Consider the following 20,521-nt stretch of genomic DNA (forward strand, 5'->3'; position numbering starts at 1 on the left):
ATGGAGATGAAGACTGTAGGTATGGTGCCAAGGAAAAAGTTTGACTGAATTGCAGCAGGAGGAATTCCTGGTGAAGGGTCACTTAATCCATCCTTCACCAATGCCTTTCTTGGTCTTCCAAATCTCAGTTACTTTGGGGGGATAGTGTCTGCTTACAATTCCACTTGCATCTTAGCCAATCTAGCTATGGCTCTATTTGTAGGGAAAAAGAGCACTGGGCCTCCATGGGATTGGCGTGGTAGATAGGATTAAAGTACTTTAGGGAGACTTTGTCCTGTGAGCCCTAACAGTTAAGAGCTAGAGAAAAACTTGCAGTGGCTCACATAGGCTGACAGGGTCGCTTTGGCTGAGGCAGTACTTCCACTGGAATGAACATGGACTCCTCAAGCTTCCCTCCTGCTTCTAAGTGCTAATGAGGCATTTCCTCAGAAGGGACCTAGACACACACAGTTGCATTCAGAAAACATTCTTTACCTTTCCTATGCCCTGGAATGGCCTTCCCATACCCATCTCTATCCTAACCAACCTTCCATGTCTCTTCCTACACGAAGCCTTCCCCTTCCCAGAGAACTTGTCCTCTCATTATTCCCAAATTGAAAAGCCCAACTTTCTCTTCCAGGATTTTTCTGTGGAGGAGCTCTGGAATTAAGATTTTGTGCCACCATGGTGAGCTTGAAGAGCTCTTAGGAGTCTGAAGGAAGGCACAGAATAAATTACATCTACTTGTCTGGCTCTGGAAAGGGCATATAAAGTCCAAAGTTACAAGCACTTCTGCTTTAAATCTGACATTCAGAGCCAGTGGACTGCCCTGGAAATCTGTATTGGCCTTCAGGAGAAATAACACCGCCATTTCAGAGGCCCAGAGGTCATGTAATGATAAGGCCTGTAAACTTCATCCTCTTCACCAGGGCCAAAGCTCATCTTTGGACCCCAGGGGTTTGGGTCCAGTACCATTTGCTGACACACTTACCCCATCAGGGACTCCAAATGACTTTCAAGAATTAGACCATTTGATGCCAGATTCTGTGGTTCTGTGGCCATGAATCCAAACAGGTAGTACAGCAATCTGTACCCTAACTCTTACCCAGTCCGGTGAATCTAGCAGCTTCCCCTCCCATCCTGGCAGGTCAGAGCACAGCTGAAGGATTGGCTGTAGGGGAGGAGCCTCTTGGGGGCTGGTTTGTATTCTGCCTCAGCTTCCCCCCAGGTTCAGGTAACCTTGGGGTCACTTGTTGCTGGGTCAAAGGAGCGGAGATTCAGGATGACCGAGAGAGGGCAGTTACTTGAATTCAGAAGAATGTTCTGGCACTAGTCAAGAGGACCATACTCCACAAAGTCATCTCCCAAAAAGGGGGAAGCCTGCTTAGCACTGTACAGTACTCATTCACATACATCATCTGATCAAATCCCATTCTGTGAAGCAGGAATTGTCTTCAATTTACATTTAAGGAACTGGTCAGAGAGCTAGTGAGTAGAATTAGAACTAAGATGGAATCCAAACTTTCTGGTATATTATACTGCTTTTCAGCAAAACAATGACAGTCACCTTAAACTCCATGTAACAGATTTTCACTGTGCATCTAAATGTGAGCAAGGATATGCTGGATTAGTCTCTGCTAGAATTTCATAAAAAACAGCATTTTTTATGCTGTTTAATACATGTGCATTTCAATCTTGCGACTATATCTAGACTTAGAACTTAAATGCAACATCGTCCAGGTGTTATCCAGCACTTTTTTAAGTTTATCTTTAGCTCAGGGCCAACCAATTTCCTATCTACAACTAAGGGGACAAAAAAAAAAGCTTCCAGAAGAAATGGAAGGATTCTATGGCAAACAAACTTATTCTTAGGCTGTCACTTTCAGGTGCTATCTTATCTGAACTAACAGGAAAGAATGAAAGACCTGTGATTCATCTGCAAGGCTGCTGTCTGCCTAGCAGGTCACACCCATTGGTCTTCCAGGAAAAGGAAAGACCCTAAAAGAACAGTCTTAACGATTTTTAATGAGGCAACATTGTATCTGTTCTCAAAACTTGGCTTAAGGAAGGCAAGAGTTAACAGCTGCTTCATTGATAACGGCTGTAATCACTGGTTGTTTACCAATCACTAGGAATCGGAAAATACTTTGGAGAAAAATAAAAGCTCTATCGATATTGATTTAAATACATAAGGTTGAAAACAAAAGTGCCTAGTCCTGCAGATCATCGGTTGTAACGATATGTAACGGTATGTAATGACATAAATTTCCTGATAGTTCTGCGCTAATATTAATACCTTCTATATTAATACCTTCTATTCACTTTCTACTCTCAGGCATGCTCTGCAGGATTCCAGCCCCAACTAAAGTATACACCAGGCCCCAACTTGTCCTTCCTTGTTCTAGCCCTAAGAGTAAAAAGACCTCGCGCTCCCGCTTCATGCACACTCCACCCTCCATAATCCCCCCCCCCCCGCAATGCTGGAGCCCTTCTGAAGGCGACCTTCAACCATCGCACGAGTCTCCATCTCTCCCTACCTTCTGATCCCAACTCGGGGTCCCTAACTTCCTGTGCGACCTAGTTTCCGAGGTGTGTGCCGGGGCGGGCACCCGAAGGGATGGGGAGTCGCGGGACGGGGCTGGGGGAATGCCGCCGGAGATCCATAAATCTGGGCACTGCCCGGTTAGGTCAGGACAGCTAGGGCAGGCTGGGCCTAGGGTCAAGAGAAGAGGCCTCGTCCAGCACTCCTAGGTTGGCAGCAACAGGTGGCGGCCCCGGCGCCTGCGGGACTGGGAGGGAGGTCTCCGGGGCTCCCGGGGCGGGTCTTGCCGCCTAGCCACTTCCCCATTGGTCCGCGCACAGTGTCAAGGCTGCGATTTTCCATAATGTGTCCTTCCGCCACGGAATATAGTCCTTCCCAAAGGGCAACCTGAAGGCGCGTTGAGCTCCACGGCACTTCCTCCTGAAGGTGACTGCGCCTAGCGAGGACGCGGAGGGGCGGGGCCCAGCGAGCCCGGAGCCAGGATTGGGTGCGGGGCGGGGCGGCGGAGGGATTGCGGCGGCCGCAGCCGGGATAACCTTGGGGCTCGGCGGCCGATTCTCGCACAGCGGAGGGGCGTCGCGAGCTTCTACTTCTCTGTACGGTGGCAGTGCAGCTCGAGCGGGACCGCGCCGGAGGTGAGCGGGGCAGAGGCCGGGCCATCCGTCCCCACCTGGGCTCCGTGCGCCCAGCCAGTGCGGAATCCCGGCCGCCTGTGCATTCAAGACACCCACACCCGGTGCGGCGCAGGCTGCCGGGCATCTTGCACCCGGCTGAGGTCGGGAGAGAGGAGAAAGGCAGCTCGCGCCTAGGGCCTGCTCCTCAGAGCCCCCAGACCCCCAGCTCCTGTTTCTTCCAAAGCCGGCCCTCTCCTGCCGCAGTGCTTACCCCCATTCCCGCCCCATCCCCGACTCCTTCTCGATCTGCTTCCATCATCGCCTTCCTTTCATCATCTCCTTCCTTTCATCATCGCCTTCCTTTCATCATCGCCTTCCTTTCAGTATTCCCTCCTCATCGGGTTCCTTCCTCTCCTCCCTCCACTCCCCACTCCTCTGTTCTCCTTCCCCCCTTCAGCAATACCATTCCTCCTCCCCGTCTTCACCCTGGCCATGTCCTCCTCATTCTGATGCTTTCCTTGTAAACTCCCCCTCGAAATCCGGTCCCCAGCTCCCTTCCCCCGTGCCGCCTCCATTCAGCGTCGTGTGCTCTTCCCGCGTCCTTGTCCCCCTCATGCTTACCCCTTCCCCCATTCATGCTCTGCTTCTGCCCCTCCTCCCTCCATTCTGGTCACGTCCGCTCCTCCGCATCCCTCTCCTCGGCTCTCTGATTCGTTCCGTCCGGGTCTTCGCCCCTCCCCTCCGTCCTGGTCACGTCCGCCTGCACCCCCCGCCTCCCGGGTCTCTGCAGCATGTGGGTCCTGGAGCCCCGGGCCCGCATCCGGCACTCATCGCCCGAATCGCCGCGGTGTGCGGATGGGCAGGGCCGGCTCCCGTGCGGCCGAGGGATGTAGTGGCGGCCCCGGGCGCAGCTGGAAGATTACGTAACCCTCGGCCTTCCCGCTGCACGGAGGAAAGGGGGGTTGTCCTGTGGCGCATTCCTGCTTGAGGCCTCCCGGGATTCGCTGCACTGGCCCCGAAGGGGTCGCGGGGCTCCCTCCCGGCGCCGCGGGCCTGCACGACCCGGCCCGGAACCCGCCCTGCCCCGCCCTCCGGAGGACCAGTGCAGCCTCAGCTCGCTGAACATAGGCTCCGGGATCGCAGACCACTGAGGTCTCGGGTGGGTGGGAGCAGGTTATAGGCAGAATTATGCCCGGAGCTTGGCGCCACGCACCGCGTTCACGCCATAAAATCTCTGTGTGCTAAGCTGTTTGGGGAGAGGGCTTGACTAGAAATGTCACAGCCCACAACATTCAACAGTGTCATTAGAGAACTAACATAAAAGTTACCAGTGGTAAGTGCTCCGAGGCAGGGACCGCTTCCTGTTGGGTGAGGGAAGGAAGGTGGTGGAGAAAGGCCACACAAAGTGGCATCACACCCCGGGTTTGAAGCAGGAGAGTACCTTCCAATGTGAAGCTTGTTTAAAAGTCCAGTCATGAAAAAGCATTCCTTGGCTTTTTATCCGTGTTCTTCAAACCCAGACATTGATCCTCTCCTGTACATGTGAGTCTGATAGCTAAGGTCAAGGCATGATGGTCAGAAGCATTGGGAAGTGAATAGGCTTTTAGAATCCGGTTTGACTCATTAACATATAGGAATGGTGGAGGGAATGCCTCCCCAGGACCTCCGTTTCCCATGTCTGAACTGGGAATAACATTTTCTTCCGGATTGTTAAAAGGATTGGTTACTATACACTTAGCTTAAGTATATATGTTGAAAACTCTGTGCACTGCACTGCCAAATCTCTAGTGAGATATCCAGAAGAAATGGCTCCAGGTGTGTTCTTTGGTCACTGAGCACAATTACTTGAACTGTAATGGAGCATGAGGGCTTATCTTCTCCATGCCATCCCCAGACACACTCAAGAGTTAATTTTGGGATTAACTATTTAGTCAGGTTTCTAAATACCAGACATCTCCTGGAAACCAATCCCTTAAGGGATCCTGGTAGAGTGTTTACAGAGTAACTAATAATGTTACCTTGCAGCTCTCTACTTGATACAGCAGCACTTTGGTCTCCTGAGCATCAGGTCCTATAGACAAAGAGGGGCAGAATTCCAGCACTTGGGTGTTGGGCTGTGAGAGTAGAAACAAACTTGCAACTCCCAAACTCAGATCTGTAAACGCTGTCCCCACCTGCTCCAGGTGGAGTTTAAGGATTTGCTTAGCCAGGTGATAAGTGTGAGGTTAGGATTGGAGGCAGAGACAGTAGCATCCTGTTGGCAGGACTGAGGGTGTGGCCACTCCCTGGGCTACAGAGGATACCCTAGGTCAGGACTCCTGCTCTGTGGCATTGTTAGCAAATAATTTACTCTCCTGTTGCCCAGAGATGCTGTTGGGAAATGCAGTGGGGAAGGTATCCTGAGGGGAAGGGTATGTAACCCATCACCAGGTGGGGGAAAGGGGGGGTGCCTCTGAGAGGAAGATGACTCAGCCTTTCAACTTATCTGCTTTTGAGAGAATTCTCTTCATTGGGTGAGTGGGAAACTGCACTGTGGTCTTCACAGGTTTGAAAAGTCCCTTCTCCGTTTAGTGAGTCAAATAGTGAAGCATGCATTTTCCCCAAGTTAAAAATGGTTTCAGTTAAGTGAAAATGGTTGTCGAGGTGCCCCAGCTCTCTCTACTGCCCTGAGCTTAGACACAGTGTGGCAGAACCCCGAACCCCATGCCCAGGCCGTGTAGTCCACGCACCTGCATTCCTGAGGCTTGTGTTGGGGGGTGGGGGGGCTTTGGGGAGAGCTGTCATGGTCATGAATAACAATGACTGAAAAAAAGTCTTTAAACTCCTTTCTGAGTTACTGGACTTGAGTCAAAATCAGTGGACATGAGTCTCTCTTCCTGCCTTGGTATAGCTGCTCCCATTTTAAGGACTGCATTAGGAGTGCTTAAATTTATAGTTTAACAAAAAGCGTTATCGGGTCTCTAATAATTTGCCAGTGACTTGACAGATTTGGTAGCTGGGACTCCACAAACAGCTAGCACCTCGTAGGAGTTGCTTTTGTGCCTTGATTGTTTTAAGGGGGGGTGGTTCACAGGAAAAGCCATTTTATTTCTTAAAGCTGCGTGTTTCTTAATGTTGAGGCAATAGAAGAAATGAGGAAGTGCCTTACCAGCTAGGAAGTACAAAAAACGCAGCTCTTGCATTATCAACTCACACTACCCTGGTTGTAATTTACTTTGCTTCAGCTTGTATGAAGGCATGTCAGGATGTGTTATTTTCACCAAGAGTGAAGACTGAGCTCAAGGTAGGGGGAAAATGACTCATTTGACATTTTATTTCTGAATCATTCCAAACGTCCACAGTCAAATCTCAATTAGCTGGCACACTGCAAGGGTGAGTCGCCCATATGAGGATGTTGAGAGGTACAGAAATGATTTCCTGGCTAAGAGGTCTTAGAGGAGGGGCGCCTGGCTGGCTCAGTCGGTAAAGCATGCAACTGTTGACTGGGGTCGTGAGTTTGAGCCCCATGGAGATTACTTTAAAAAAGAAAAAAGTTTTTAAAAAGTCCTCTAGGACCGTGAGTCATCACTTTAAACCTCAATTCTGGGACAGCTAGGAATAGAGCTCAAGGAAGACTGTTCTTAATATTAGCACACTTTCTGGGGACTTGGGTCTAAGAGCCAGCCTTAGACTAGATAAATGAATAGTGTGATTGTTTGGGGCTTTTGTTAAAGGAGCTGTTTCGGGGGAGGTGAGCCAGGGTGTGGAGGGGATGGTGGTGTGCAACATCTGGTGGGCCTTTCAGCCTTCTGCCAGGAGAGCTCCGCAGGGGAGGTTGGCGGGGGCCACCAAGTGGTGTGGCGCCCCCCCCCTGCAGTGGTTTGTGCCTGTCTGCACGTAGGAGGGTGAGCTAGGCTGCAGTTCCTCCGGCGGCCTCTGAGACAGACCTCCCCGACTTCTGTCCATAGGCAAAGCTCCTGGGGAGCTCTAAGCCTCTCTTTCCTGACGCCAGCAAGCTATGTTTGGAACGTTAGGCAGGGGCCCTAGTCGGGGGAGATGCTACGACCAGCTATGATAGTGCCAGCTTAGCTGATCCAGTCTGAAAAGTCTCTGGAAAGGAGCCTCTTCCTTCCAAGCCTTTGAAATCAACCTACAGCTAGCTAGTATTTATTGAACTTTAGACAACTGGTGTCTTCCATGTTTGCAGCAATGAGTGCAAAAGGGTTACCCAGTCATGGTATAGTTTGCAGTAGCCCTGGGAGTTTTGATGTAGTTAGAGGTAGGGAAGTAGAGACTTGATAATCTGGTATCCCTCTTTTTTACTGCACTAGAAAGCAGATGACTAAATACCGCCTTTTAGGAGGGTGAACATTTTAAAGCTCTTGACAATATTGAATGTTGGTAGAGGTGTGAGAAGGCCAGAACTGGTCCTGGTTGGTTGTAAGTGGACAGAACCACTTTAGAGAGCAATTTGGCGATATTTAGTAAAATAGAAAGTAAACATGTGACTAAAGAATTCCATTAACGGATATATATATAGAAGCTCACACTTGCACAAGGAGCCATATACTAGGAGAGTTGTTACTGTGTTGATTCATAGGGGAAAAATTGACTTAATGGGGGGCAGATGGCCAACCTGTAAGGGAACACGTAAATTAATGTGGTCATGCAATGGGCCAGGATAGCAGTGCACACGAGTTAACTAGGACTACATACCCACTGGAGGGGTCTCAAGTGTGCAGAAGAAAGCAAGAGGTTTACTTGTACAGTATTCTACTTAGGGCATTTTATTTTATTTTATTTTATTTTTACTTAGGGCATTTTAGGAAAACAATATTCTAGGGGTCGGTATAGATATAGATAACTTAGATTAGAAGGATACAAAATTCTTGACAGTGGTTGGGTGTCAAAGTTCGGGATGGGCTGTGGAAAGGGTTTGAGAGGCCTGGGAATGGAGGGGAAAATCAACTACAAAATTGTAATGGTCTTGGTTGGTTGGTTGGTTTTTTTAAGTCTGAAGGAATGCTGGCTGAATGCTAGTGGTCACCTCTGAGTGGTAGAAATACAGGTAGAAATTCTTTCTTTTTTTCTTTCTTTCTCTTTCTTTTTCCCCTCTAGTTGAAAGTAAAATAGAAGCAGACCTGTGGGGACGCCTGGGTGGCTCAGTTGGTTAAGCAGCTGCCTTCGGCTCAGGTCATGATCCCGGCGTCCTGGGATCGAGTCCCACATCGGGCTCCTTGCTCCACGGGGAGCCTGCTTCTCCCTCTGACTCTGCCTGCCACTCTGTCTGCCTGTGCTCGCTCTCGCTCTCTCTCTCTGACTAAATAAATTAAAAAAAAAAAAAGGAATCTTTAAGAAGCAGACCTGTGAAGGTCACTGTAGGAAGACCAGTCAGACAAACTAGGTCATTGTTCTTGGAGAGCTGGCTTGGCCCTTCCTCCCTCATCCCCCCTTCCTCTCCCTCTAGTTGGGATGCGGACAGCTCCTCCTATAAATGCTGGGTGAGATGGCCTCACCTTGCAGAGGCTGTCACTGATCCTCGTACCTGACTTTGAAGGGCCCTAAACTACAGACTCCCTGGTCCCTGCCGTTTCCAGAGTATGAACATCCTGCCTGAAAACACTGTCTCATTATGTTAAGCCTTGTAAGGAGGCGTCATAACACAGGGCAACAAGAGCTTCATCTAGACTTCCTCCTTCAGACTGAAACCAGTTCTCTGCTCTGAGCATCTGTGGTCAAGCAAGGACATCTGAAGGTTCTCTGAGGTGGGACTTCTTGCCCTGGAGCTGAGTGGTCCTTTGTGGGGGTGGGGCCATTTTGTATCCACTTCTGTGTCCTAGTCATACTCTAGTTTGAAACAGGACCTGAGGTTCCTACTTACAAAGTTGAAGTCCCTTAGGTTTAGCCCTGAATAAATAAAGGAAGGGAATTTTACCTGAACCTGTGCGTGGGCTCATTTGTTTTATGTAACCAGGTAAGCTAGACTTTGCTGTCTGTTATCGAGCCTGCTGAGGGTAGAAGGGACCACAGCTAAAAATTGATTCTCCTCTATACCCTGCTCCATATGCAAATGCACGGTAGCATTACTCTAACTGTAGATCAGGACAGACAGCTGTTTGGTGCAGACTTCACTAGGTTCTTTCGGTGACCCAGCACCCATGTTGATCTTCTTGTCATAGATGAGGGCCTGTCTTGGGAATTCTGTTGCTTTCTCATCTCGGAACTCCTGAGAGCAGGCTGGCCTGAACACTTCGTCTGTTCTAAAGATTAGGGAATTGAAAGGCCTTCCTTGTGCTGGCTTGGAGACTTGGAGGTGTAGCTAGCACATTGATGACAGAACAAGGAACACAATTGGGGACGTCGGGTGCCATCGTGATGGGGTAGCTGTGTATGGTGAGGTCGGCATCAGAGCAGTCTGATTAAAAACTGCCTTAACGCTCATACAGGCTCTGGGCCAGGCTGGTTTACTAGGGCAGAATGATTTGGGCCTTTGTGAAAGAATTGGTGGAGTGAAGCGTGAATCTTTCCAGCACAACTTGCCAACAGTACTGGCTCTGAGAAGCAGCATGTTGTCTTTTTTTTATATGATCCCTTCCACTTTGGTTTCTGGAGTGTGGCCAAAGAATTGTGTCTGGCATGGAGGACGCCCTAGTTTTAGAGAACAGAAAGGTGGGACCAGGTACACATGGAGCTGAGGCGTGACTGTGCCTACCCCCTTCTCTAGGTCTACACTAAGGCCTCTCATGGTGTCTCGTTTCTCACAGAGGAGAAATGGCTCTGAGGAAGATTCTACTGCAGGGGCTCAGGCTCAAGAATAAGGTTCCCGTACCTGGGCCCAGCATTTGCCAGCATCAGTGGATACGCCGGGTCTCCACTGCTGGCTGGAGGTTGGCTGTGCATGTCTGTGCCTCCCGGGGAGGAGGATGCAATAGCAAGTCGGACACAGGCTGGGCTGCATGTCCTGGCAGGCTGCTGTCCACATGACCAGCACGAGGGCGGGGAGCTCTTCCCATAGGCCCACCCTGAGAAACCACGGCTTGGGCTGCTGCCCTGGGGCCAGGGGAGAGTCCCACGGTGTTTGAGGAAGAACCAGAGTTAGGTGGTTGGCAGGATGGGCACCTGGTGTTCAGGAGGAAGAGGCTTCTGGAACACCCGGGAGACAGGCAGCAGAGTGCTGACCTTTTCAGCAAGGGAGGCTCCAGGGCGCAGCCTGAGTCAGGAGACCAGTCAATCCCTGGGGACGAGACCTGAGTTCTCTGGTTTGGTAGAGGTCTTTGAGGGCCTGTTGAGATTTCGTAGGAGTCAGGACAAGCATGCTTTTTATTTCTTTTTTTTTTTTTTTCTTTTCTTTTTAATTGCTGGTGTGGAAATCCACTCAAACGCCAAATAATTTTTTCATTTGCTATTTTTTGCATTTCATGGGCAAGGTGGACAAAAACTCAGAGCTTGCAACACCTCAGATTTCATTTGAGGTGGTAAAATAGAGTTATTGTTTGTGTGCCGTATAATTGTATCTGCTAATGGCATCTCCTGTCCTTGGAGTCTGCCCTTCTGTACCAGAACATCCTTGTCATAAAGATTTTGCTGTGAAGCTTGAGGACAGACTAAACAGGAAAACAAGTTTGCTGGATTTGGGTGTGGAACTAATAGGCTTTTGGCATAGAATTGTCTTACGGACTATATTAACTTTTTTTTTTCTCTTTGAGGTTCTGAATGCATCGAGGTTGGCTTTCTTAAGCCAGTGGAACGGTCTGGCAATGCATTTGTGATCTAGGGCCTGAGATGTGTTATCTGACCTCTGCCACATTTAAACAGAGTATTCCTGAAGTGTGTAGAGTAATGGTTGATAATGAAACTGGAGGCTTCACTTTTGTTTTAATTCCAACACTTTTACTAGGAAACTTGCAAATATTTCATTTCAGAAAAGGTGCGTTTGTGATTTTTTTTTAAAAGATTATTTATTTTAAATATTTTATTTATTTATTTGACAGACAGAGACACAAGTAGACAGAGAGGCAGGCAGAGAGAGAGGAAGGGAAACAGACTCCCTGCTTTGCAGAGAGCCCGATGAGGGGCTCGATCCCAGGATCATGACCTGAGCTGAAGGCAGAGGCTTTAACCCACTGAACCACCCAGGCACCCCTGTTTATTTATTTATTTGATAGAGATCACAAGTAGGCAGAGAGAGTGGGGGGGGAGCAGGCTCCCCACTGAGCAGGGAGCCCGATGTGGGACTTGATTCTGGGACCCTGGAATCATGACCTGAGCTGAAGGCAGAGGCTTTAACCCACTGAGCCACACAGGCGCCCTGTGATTTTTCATAATAAGAAAGTATTTCATGTCAGTAAATTTATTAGTAAAGGGAAGAAAAAAATTTGCTGTAATCCTCCCTTCCGGATGACAAGCTGTTACTATTTGCATAGATACACTTCAGTCTTTTATGTATCTTTAATTTAGTATCCCTTCTCTCAAAAACCCAGGAAGGACCAGGTTTTGTTTTTGTGGGTTTTGTTTGTTTGTTTGTTTTTGTTTTTTTTTTTTTAAGATTTTATTTGTCAGAGTACATAAGCAGGGGGAGCAGCAGGCAGGAGGGGGAAGCAGGCTCCCCACTGAGCAAGGAGCCCAATGCAGGACTTGATCCCAGGACCCTGTGATGATGACTTGATCCTAAGGCAGGCGCTTAACTGACTGAGCCACCCAGGCATCCCATGACTAGGTTCTTAAATAGAATAGTGAAATGTTAGTAAGCCACAGACTTAAAGAGAATTTAGAGGGAAGATAATCTGGGTATTTGGGGGGAGATAAGCATCATAGAGAAGACAGTAAGAACTTACCTGCAAATATCCATGACCAGGTTCTTGGTATTTCCTTGGGAGTATCTGTGTGTTTTTCTCTAACCTAGCTGAATCTCCAGGAGCAGCTACCACCCAGTTACCTGGTTAATAAGGTAATATTTCCATTACCCCAAAGAACTTCAGTTATACTCAGCTTCTACCTTGATCCTTGTACAGCTCTACAGAGCAAACCTTACTCAGCTCCGAGCGGTCTTTGCAAGTGGGGCCAAGGAGGCACCCTGAGCCCAAAAAAGAGCATTATGTCACCGGAAGCCCAAGCCCCGAGAACACAAGGTATGACCCAGTAACCTGTGGCCCCAGCCAGGTCTCTGCAAGGAAACCCTCAGGTCTCAGGTCTAGAGGCAGCGGATGATTTTGTTTTGTTTTTTGTTTTTGTGTTTTTGGTTTTGGCAGCTGGTGATTTTTAAGAAGATTGGGGTTTAGCTACTCTAACCCACTCATTCAGATCTTACTTTGTTCACGATAACAGTCCTCAGGCTGGATGACAACTCCACTTGGAGGCCACAGGAGGCCTTTGTGTTCCAGTTGGCTGGGCGTGCCCCCTGCTGCCATCTCTCCAGTCATGTTCCCTTAACAGCCAGAGGCACCTAAGCCCCACCCTGTGCTCGTGCTCGGAGGGCACTCGATAAAGGAACCCTGGCCTTCGAGGCAGTCCCTTTAGGAGTTCCTGAGTGCTTCAGATGTGGGGAAGGGGAGAAGGGCGGTATCGCTTTGATTTTGACCACAAGGCATTGAGATACTGGTCATTCAGCAGACCCTGGAATACTTCCAAGGACTAGGTGCTAAAAGATATGAAACCTAATAGGTCACGGAGGAGAGGACCTTCAGACGTTTTCGATTTAGTGCCCGGTGTGTATTAGGGAGTCAGGAAGTGCACACTGAAAGGAACAGTGCATTTGGCATGTGGACTAGTTGGCCAGGATCTTATGTCCCTATTTTTTAAAGTTTTAGCTTTTGTAGCTCAGGACTCAGTAGCTGACAGAAGGTTTGCCCACAGCTGGTCACAGAGTTTCTTGGGCTTTTAATCAGAATTCTTGAAGGTAGCAGAGACGGGTTGAGATGCTTGCTGTATCTGAGCTACCCCAAGAAGCCACAAAGTCAAGGACAGGAGGAGAAAGAGTAAAAGTGATATATGTGGGGTGCCTTGATTTAGAGCCCTGAGGTTTAGTAGGAGCTGGGACAGGGCTGAGGAGGGGCTTGTTCTGGAGCCTGGGCTGAAGCCTTCAGGCTCAAGGGTGTGAGGAGTAGCCCTTGGTCGGAGGAGAGCTGGAGGAAGGGACAGCCTTGTGATGAGGAGTTTCACACTCAACATCCTTACCTGATGGTTCTTCAGTCATTGCCTGGAAGCTTCTTTAGGTCTTTGTAATCAGCTTACTAACTGGCTGAGTGAGTTTAGTTGTTAGTCAGTAATGAAGAAGTCAAAGGTCGGGACCAGCTGTCAGGATTGTGACCTGGCTTGGTTAATTACCTGAAACAGATAGTCTTTGCAGTGTACTGGGCTGAAGGGGAATTCGGATGGTGTATCAGAAAATAGAAAATCAGTTGGGAAGAGGATTTGGCAAGCCGTCTTAATTTCCTCATGCTATAACCATCCTGTGAAAGTAGCAGTAATGTTTTCAGAACCAGACCAGTGCCAGTGGGGGTATCTCTGGTTTATGCAAATTGCTTTGCAGGTCCTGAAGTCCTGTGGACCAAAGGTAATTGTCGTTTTTAGGTACAGACTCCTGGGGCAAAAGATTGTGCACACAGGGTTTTGGATCATCTTTGCTTCCTGTCCAAGGACTGGTTTTTACTGTCTGTCAGGGACCTGGAACCTGCTCCCCTACCACACTGAGTTGAGGAATGAATGTAGATAGTGTTCCGGGTTAGTGAAAATCTCGTCTTCCAGAGCTCAGAGGACTGCCTGGATGGTGTTACCTTTGCAACCAGGAAGGTAACTTCTGAGTTTGGGTGGGAATTGTTAAAAACCAGTGTGGATGCCCTGCCCTATAACAGACATTTATAGCTTTGGGATAGCTTCTCCTACAAAAATCTGTATTTGCCAAGATACTAAAGAAGGAGTCTGTTTTTATATTACTGGTTATTTCACTGGAAGATTGGTTACAACTTTCTTTGGAGGCAGTGCCTGTGATTTGGAGGTAGTGGCTGTGAAATGTTATTAGGATTAACAGGAAAACTGTCAAGGTGGGTAGTAGCCCATCGTAAGGGAGGTCTGCTTACAGTGGATACTTGGGAAGTACTGCATTGGCTACGAGGTTTTAAATTGTTCTTTGAGGTCCGCTCTGCTTGCTCGAGGTCGTGTGAACCCTCAGCCTGACTTGAGGAGTGCCCACACGGCCAGAGCGTGGCGGGGCTCCCTGTGGCTTGTGCACAAGTGTGCTTATTGAGTTAATGTGTAAGCAGGAAACAGCCTCCTGCGCCAAGGGATGTATTAACCACCTGGCTTCTAAGACTGATCACTCTCCCTCTTCAGCTCCCCTGGATCCAGGACCTCAGCAGCCATGTCGAAGCCTCACAGTGACGTCGGCACTGCCTTCATCCAGACCCAGCAGCTGCACGCGGCCATGGCTGACACGTTCTTGGAACACATGTGCCGTCTGGACATCGATTCACCACCCATCACGGCCCGGAACACTGGCATCATCTGTACCATCGGTGAGCGGTTGTGCCCCCCCAAAACAAGGGCTTCATAGGGCCGTGATCTTTTCTTTCCGGAAGAGACACACATGGTAAACCTGGGTGCTGAGCGAGATGCTACACAGTCTTGTGGGGACTAGGGTCCTGGGAAGTTGAGGTAAGGAATTTGCATGCTCTCTCTTTGCTGCTAAAGGCAGAATTTTGATGGTGTCTTCCTTAGCACATCTTCTAGGAACATCTCAGATATCTAGGGAAGATCTTTTCAACATGCTCCGTGCAACCAAGATTCTGTGGTGGGAAAGCTGGCTAGGCTTTCGGGGGAGAGTAGAGAGGGTTGGCGGAGTCTCATTTAGGCTTTCCTTGTTAGATAGGAGCCTGTAGGATTTGATTGGAATAGAAGTGTCCCCTTAAATCAAGACAGTGAACAAGACACAGTAACAGCCTTTATCTGCTTTTGAAAGAACCTTAAGCGATTTGTAGGAGGAAAATTCAGGGGAAAAGACTATCAAGGGCTCTTCAAACTTAAAAGTGTTATTTCTCCTTTGAATAATTAACACTTTGCCTTTAAAATTTTTTTCTCACAAGGCCCAGCTTCCCGATCGGTGGAGATGCTGAAGGAGATGATTAAGTCTGGAATGAATGTGGCTCGTCTGAACTTTTCTCATGGAACCCATGAGGTGAGCCTCAGCTAGATGGTTTGGCCCCTGGGGCAGCGTGCAGGAAATTGGGTGCCAGTGCTCTGTTCATTTAGCCACAGAGAATCAGGCAAGAAAGCATCTAGGGTGTAGAGCTAGTGCAGAGATCTTCTTCACTGGCCTGTCCCTGCTGTCCTTCCCCCATCTCCTGCCATCCTACCTGGCCAAGTCTCCTTACACGGAGACAACCTCTTTGGTTTTCGGCCATGGTTTTCCCACACACCTGTGGTGACAAAAGTGCCAGGGTTGCGACACTGGCTGGCTCAGGCAGCGCAGCATGCAACTCTCGATCTCGGGTGGTGGTTCAGGCCCACATTGGGTATAGAGATTGCTGGGAAAATAAAGAAACTTAGAAAAGAGTGGAAGGGTCTTCTGGAGAGCGCCATGTAAGCTATTAGGGACCAGGGTCACAGTGTTTGACACCACCTACCTCTGGGTCTCTGTAACAGTTCCTGTTGCAGAGGTGAACCAAAAGGTCACCCTGAAGACAGATTTCTGGCCTAGTTTAGACCCAAGAAACTGAGCAGGTCCAGGAGAGGGGTTTCTACCACTGCGAGTTCAGTGGTGAGTCTCCGTACCGACACTCCAGCACAGAATACCCTGTTTGCTCAGTGCTGTGTAGCTGGCCTTTCTCTTCCCAGGGGTTCCCAGGTGCATTGAAAGGAAGTCAGCACGCTTCTCGGGCAGCCCGGGAGGAGTGTGTCTGCTGAGGCTGTGTAGGACCTGACTTGCCCTGTGGGCGGAGGACTTGTCCAGGGACCAGGTGGCAACTCCTGGGACATGCTCTGTCCCCACTCCTGTTTCCAGACTCCTATTGAGGGAGAAATGGAGGTTCCCTGAGGGACAGTTCCTTTTAAAACCCACTGGGCTGCATCATAAGCCATAGGATTCCATACTGGCATTGATACAGAAGAAATGAATGAGCATGACTTTCCCCTCTCTTGACTTCTGATACTTCCTATTCGGAATAAAGAAAATGCTACCCTGTAAAGACAAGTGGTGAGGGGTTGCCCTGTGGCATTTGGAAACCAGTGTTCAGTTTAGACTAAAAATAAAGCCTCAGAAAGTACAGTCCAAGAAGTGAATTTCTCCTTCTGGAAATGTGAGACTCGTGGGTTCCCTAACCTTGTGTTTCATAAATAGCCTATGGCCTGGCAGACGTCTGGCCTCCAAATGTCATGAGGGCCTGACCAAGTTTAGAGGAGCTGTGCTCAGCTAGTGCTTCAGGCACCTTAAGACACGTCTGTGCTGCCATTCTGTAATTTTCCAAAATCGGGGTCCTTGTCAGGAGTTACCAGGAATTTTTGCAAGTGTTAGGTTAGCCCAAAGAAAGAGCTAAAGATACCAGTGGGGATTGGTTCACCATTGATCCCTGCTGCTGTACCATGCCAGGGTCTCCTATGTGCAGCAGAAGCAGCAGAAATAGATTTTAAGAAGTTGACCTTTAACTAGGCTTGATGGCCTCTTCCAGCCAATCCAGTAAATTAACACCGCCACAGCTCCAAAACAGAAAGGCCATGGGGTGTCTGCTGCACTTGCCGGAGGGGGGGGAGGGGCTGGCCCAGGGATTTGGGTGTGTTTATTTTCCCTTTTTAGTCTTTATTTATTCTATATATTTTTTTATTAACATAGAGTGTATTGATTTGGGTGTTTTTAGACTACAGGAGGCATTTGGAGATAATAATCTCTGCTTCTTATTCCCAGAATCGAATTGGGGTTTAAAACACACACACTACACACACACACACACACACACCCAGGCCCTTGTTGCAGGTGTGAAGTTTTTGACCAGGATACAGTAGTCTCTGGGGTCAGGGCTTTGGAAACTCATCTGAAATAATTCTCATACTGCATCATGTAACATAAACAGTTTGACCTCATGTCGGGGCTCTTCATAGGCTCCTCGGACTAGTGGCTGTACCAGGTTTTCCCAGCTCTTGACAATTTTTAAATACCTTCTAAACAGCATTGAAGTTACTTTCTCTGCCTGACGCTGTCAGAGGGACATGTACTGTCTGCATCTGATATCCTGCCGGCTTTGCCCGCCATGGTGTCCCTAGCCCCGTCTGCCAGTTCAGGTGCGCACGATTTGTTCTTCTGAACATGTGGTCCCAGAGATACTGACTTTGAGACAACCTAGATTTAGAACTTTCCGCAAGGACGGTGTTGACCGATGGACTTCCTTACCACTTGGTTGCATCCAGCGGAACCACGCCATAGTGGGAGACTGTAGCACCAGTACACCTTCCAGAGATGTACCCAGAGATGCCAGGATAGAGGATTTGAGTAGTGTAAGACCTAATATTCTCATCGATACATGTACAGTAGATGGCTTTATGGCCTCCAAGAACAAAAACACATGCTTATGATTATACAGTTTATTAGGTCACCAAAAACCCCTCAAGTTCCATAAAACGAAAATTACAGAGACTCCCTCATATTCTCAGGCATATATTTTTCTTTTAACTTTTTTTTTTTATGGAAATTTTAAGTCTAACAGTAATCAAGAAAACTTAGAGGGGCATGGGCATCCTGGCAGCTCAGTCGGTTAAGCATCTGGCTCTTGATTCTGGCCCTGGTCATGATCTCAGGGTCCTGCTGAGTGTGGAGTCTGCTTAGGATTCTCTCTGTCCCGCCCCACGCCCCAAAAAGAGAAAAAGGAAAAAAGAAAACTTAACAGACTTAAATGTACTTAGCAGAAGGCAAAAGTCTTAATGAAAGTAAATGAAATAAATACTTAGGGACCAAATAATCTAAAAGGCATGAAGGAAAAGCATAACTTGATGAAGTAGAAAATAAATTTGACAAACTAAAAACCCCTGTAAAACAAACTTCCAGGAAAGCCTGGTCAAGAATGAGGAGGCACAAAATAATAAAAAGAGAGGGAAAAGGGAGTATTTCCCATACATTTGAAGAGTGTTTAAAAGTCATAAAAAGACTTACACTTTAACTTCTAGAGGTTGAGATGAAATTGACTATCTTCCAAGAAAAGGTAATGTCCAAGAAGTGGAAAGTATAAATAGATTAACAGCTTGAAGAAATTGAAAAGGTGACTGTAGGCTCTAGCTCTGCTCAGACCACCGGCCTTGAGGACTTGGATGGCATACTTCTGTCTCCCCTTGGAGAAGCGGTTACATCCTCTGTCATGCCGTTTCAGAGCCACATGTATAGAAGTCTTTCAAGTTATGTTCTTTGAAGCCAACACACCCTGAGAGTAAGATGAGACCAGGACAGTAGCCTAAGCAGGCAGGTTAGCATGCATGCTCTGTCTCGCTTAGAGAGAAGCAGACAGCAAAGGTAAAATTCAGCAGCCCACATCCAGCCATCTACTGAAAGAACTTTCCTGCCCTATACCCACGTAAATTTTACTCAAGAACACGAAGTCCATACTGGGATGAAACTGAGTGGCCAGTAGGAGATGATGGTGACATTAAGGGCTCACGTCTGTTCTAAGGACTTCCATCAGCTCTGAGGAAAGGGCATTTGACAACATGAAACACCCATTCCTTCAAGAAAAAAATTACCTCCATGTTTTATTCTGTGCTGTTCTTACTGTGAGCCAGCAACAGAAAGAAATATTTGTAACTCAGAGTACGGACCTCTGCCCCCCGAAAACAAGCCGTCCTTGGAGCTCGGACTCTGGTTCCAGCTCCCCTCTAGCTGCCTCGCAGGTGCTGGTCTCCTGGACCAGCTGAAGGACAAGGCTCACAGGTGCTGACCTCCGTGCCTCTGATCAGCAGCGTCCTGTTGGTTCCCCGAAGAACTCTTAACGTCTTGGCTTTGAGTCCCATTTTTAGTCAGATCATAGTGGCAACTGAGAAAAGGGCAATGGCTTAGGAAAAAGATGGAGGTCAGGACTGTTGGTTTGGAGAGAGGCCATCCTTAGTCTTCCTGGGCCACTCCAGAAAGTGATTGTGAAAACCAGGTCTGCGGGACCTTAGCAGTGGCTTGTTTAGCTTGGGCCATTGTGAGCTTAAGTAAATAACTCTGGAGTTTGAATTGTTGTTGGGATCAATAGAGGAAAAGCTCAGAATTGCCAAATCTATCAGAATCTGACCCTGATTGCCAGACCAGTGTGACCCACACCCAGGGGCAAGGTCTGTACTCCAGTAGTCCACTGTATTTGCCGAGGGAGTGTAATGGGTCCCAGGGAACATAAGGAGGACAAGCTGCTTTCATGTTGAACCGTGTTGGTGTTGATGCCATCCCTGTAGTGGGTTTTGGTGGCAGCATTCTGAAGTTTCTAAGATTGGCCCTTGAGTGAGTGAGTGCTGTGGAAGAAGGGGGTGGAAGCCTAGGAGACCGACAGGAGCAGGTAGAGGGGGAATGGCTGAGCCTGATGTGAGATGTGGAAGGTGGTCTAGAACATCACAGGCTTTTCCTGAGTGATCCGCCTCAGCTCTAGCGCTGGGTCCTCGTGTGGGACCACCCATTCCAGCTTCCTTCTTTCCCCCCTAGTACCACGCAGAGACCATCAAGAATGTGCGCGCAGCCACGGAAAGCTTTGCTTCCGACCCCATTCTCTACCGGCCGGTTGCCATAGCCCTGGACACCAAGGGACCCGAGATCCGAACGGGGCTCATCAAGGGCGTGAGTATCGTGGGGAGCAGCAAGAGGGAGGGCGCAGGAGGGCGTGGGCTCCAGAGAGCCAGCCTCTGCAGTCTGCCCAGCTCAGGCGCTCCTCGGAGTTCAGATCCTAGACGGGAGAGTCCTGTTCGTCACTGTCAAAAAGGCTGATTTGGCGTATTTGGCTTAACACAGAGAGAGACGCACTTTTTACTCTAAAAACCTGCTTCTAAGTCTCTGTCCTTCACCGCCCCCCCCCCTTTGTTTATATAGTGGGACTAAAACATTGTAGGTTTTCCTTGGGTGGCTTCCTTGAGGTAAGATTAAGAACACGATCAGGGATTCCCAGAGCCAGAAGCTTTCTTGTCACTTCTGGTGGAGATGTGATGAGCATGGTTCCCCAGGGGGGAAGAGCTTTTCTGTGGGCTCGCAGCTTACTCTCTGGTCTGTAGAGCGGCACTGCGGAGGTGGAGCTGAAGAAAGGGGCCACGCTCAAGATCACCCTGGACAATGCCTACATGGAAAAGTGCGACGAGAACATTCTGTGGCTGGACTACAAGAACATCTGCAAGGTGGTAGAAGTGGGCAGCAAGATCTACGTGGACGACGGGCTTATCTCTCTGCAGGTGAAGCAGAAAGGTAGGTACAGGAGGT

At 48.6% G+C, this 20,521-nt stretch overlaps 2 protein-coding genes across 3 annotated transcripts in view; both read left to right on the plus strand.

The window, feature by feature from the left end:
• Window positions 1-14,435, plus strand: LOC106006450 (methyl-CpG-binding domain protein 6). Its single transcript, XM_013059336.1, has 4 exons — window positions 1-19; window positions 3,088-3,156; window positions 3,297-5,648; window positions 12,126-14,435. The coding sequence occupies exons 1-3, from the start codon at window positions 1-3 to the stop codon at window positions 4,121-4,123; spliced, it is 915 nt and encodes a 304-aa protein (XP_012914790.1). The 3' UTR covers window positions 4,124-5,648; window positions 12,126-14,435.
• Window positions 3,003-20,521, plus strand: part of PKM (pyruvate kinase M1/2) — a 26,710-nt gene continuing 9,191 nt past the window's right edge. For both annotated transcript variants that reach the window (XM_004758344.3, XM_004758345.3), the window contains exons 1-5: window positions 3,003-3,156; window positions 14,443-14,624; window positions 15,192-15,283; window positions 19,760-19,891; window positions 20,320-20,506. In XM_004758344.3, coding sequence (XP_004758401.1) covers window positions 14,471-14,624; window positions 15,192-15,283; window positions 19,760-19,891; window positions 20,320-20,506 — 565 coding nt within the window. In that variant the 5' untranslated portion in view covers window positions 3,003-3,156; window positions 14,443-14,470. The remainder of the gene's footprint in view (window positions 3,157-14,442; window positions 14,625-15,191; window positions 15,284-19,759; window positions 19,892-20,319; window positions 20,507-20,521) is intronic.

Source organism: Mustela putorius, unplaced genomic scaffold (assembly GCF_011764305.1).
Source record: "Mustela putorius furo isolate JIRA1106 unplaced genomic scaffold, ASM1176430v1.1 tig00003972_pilon_pilon_pilon, whole genome shotgun sequence".
Taxonomy (NCBI): domain Eukaryota; kingdom Metazoa; phylum Chordata; class Mammalia; order Carnivora; family Mustelidae; genus Mustela; species Mustela putorius.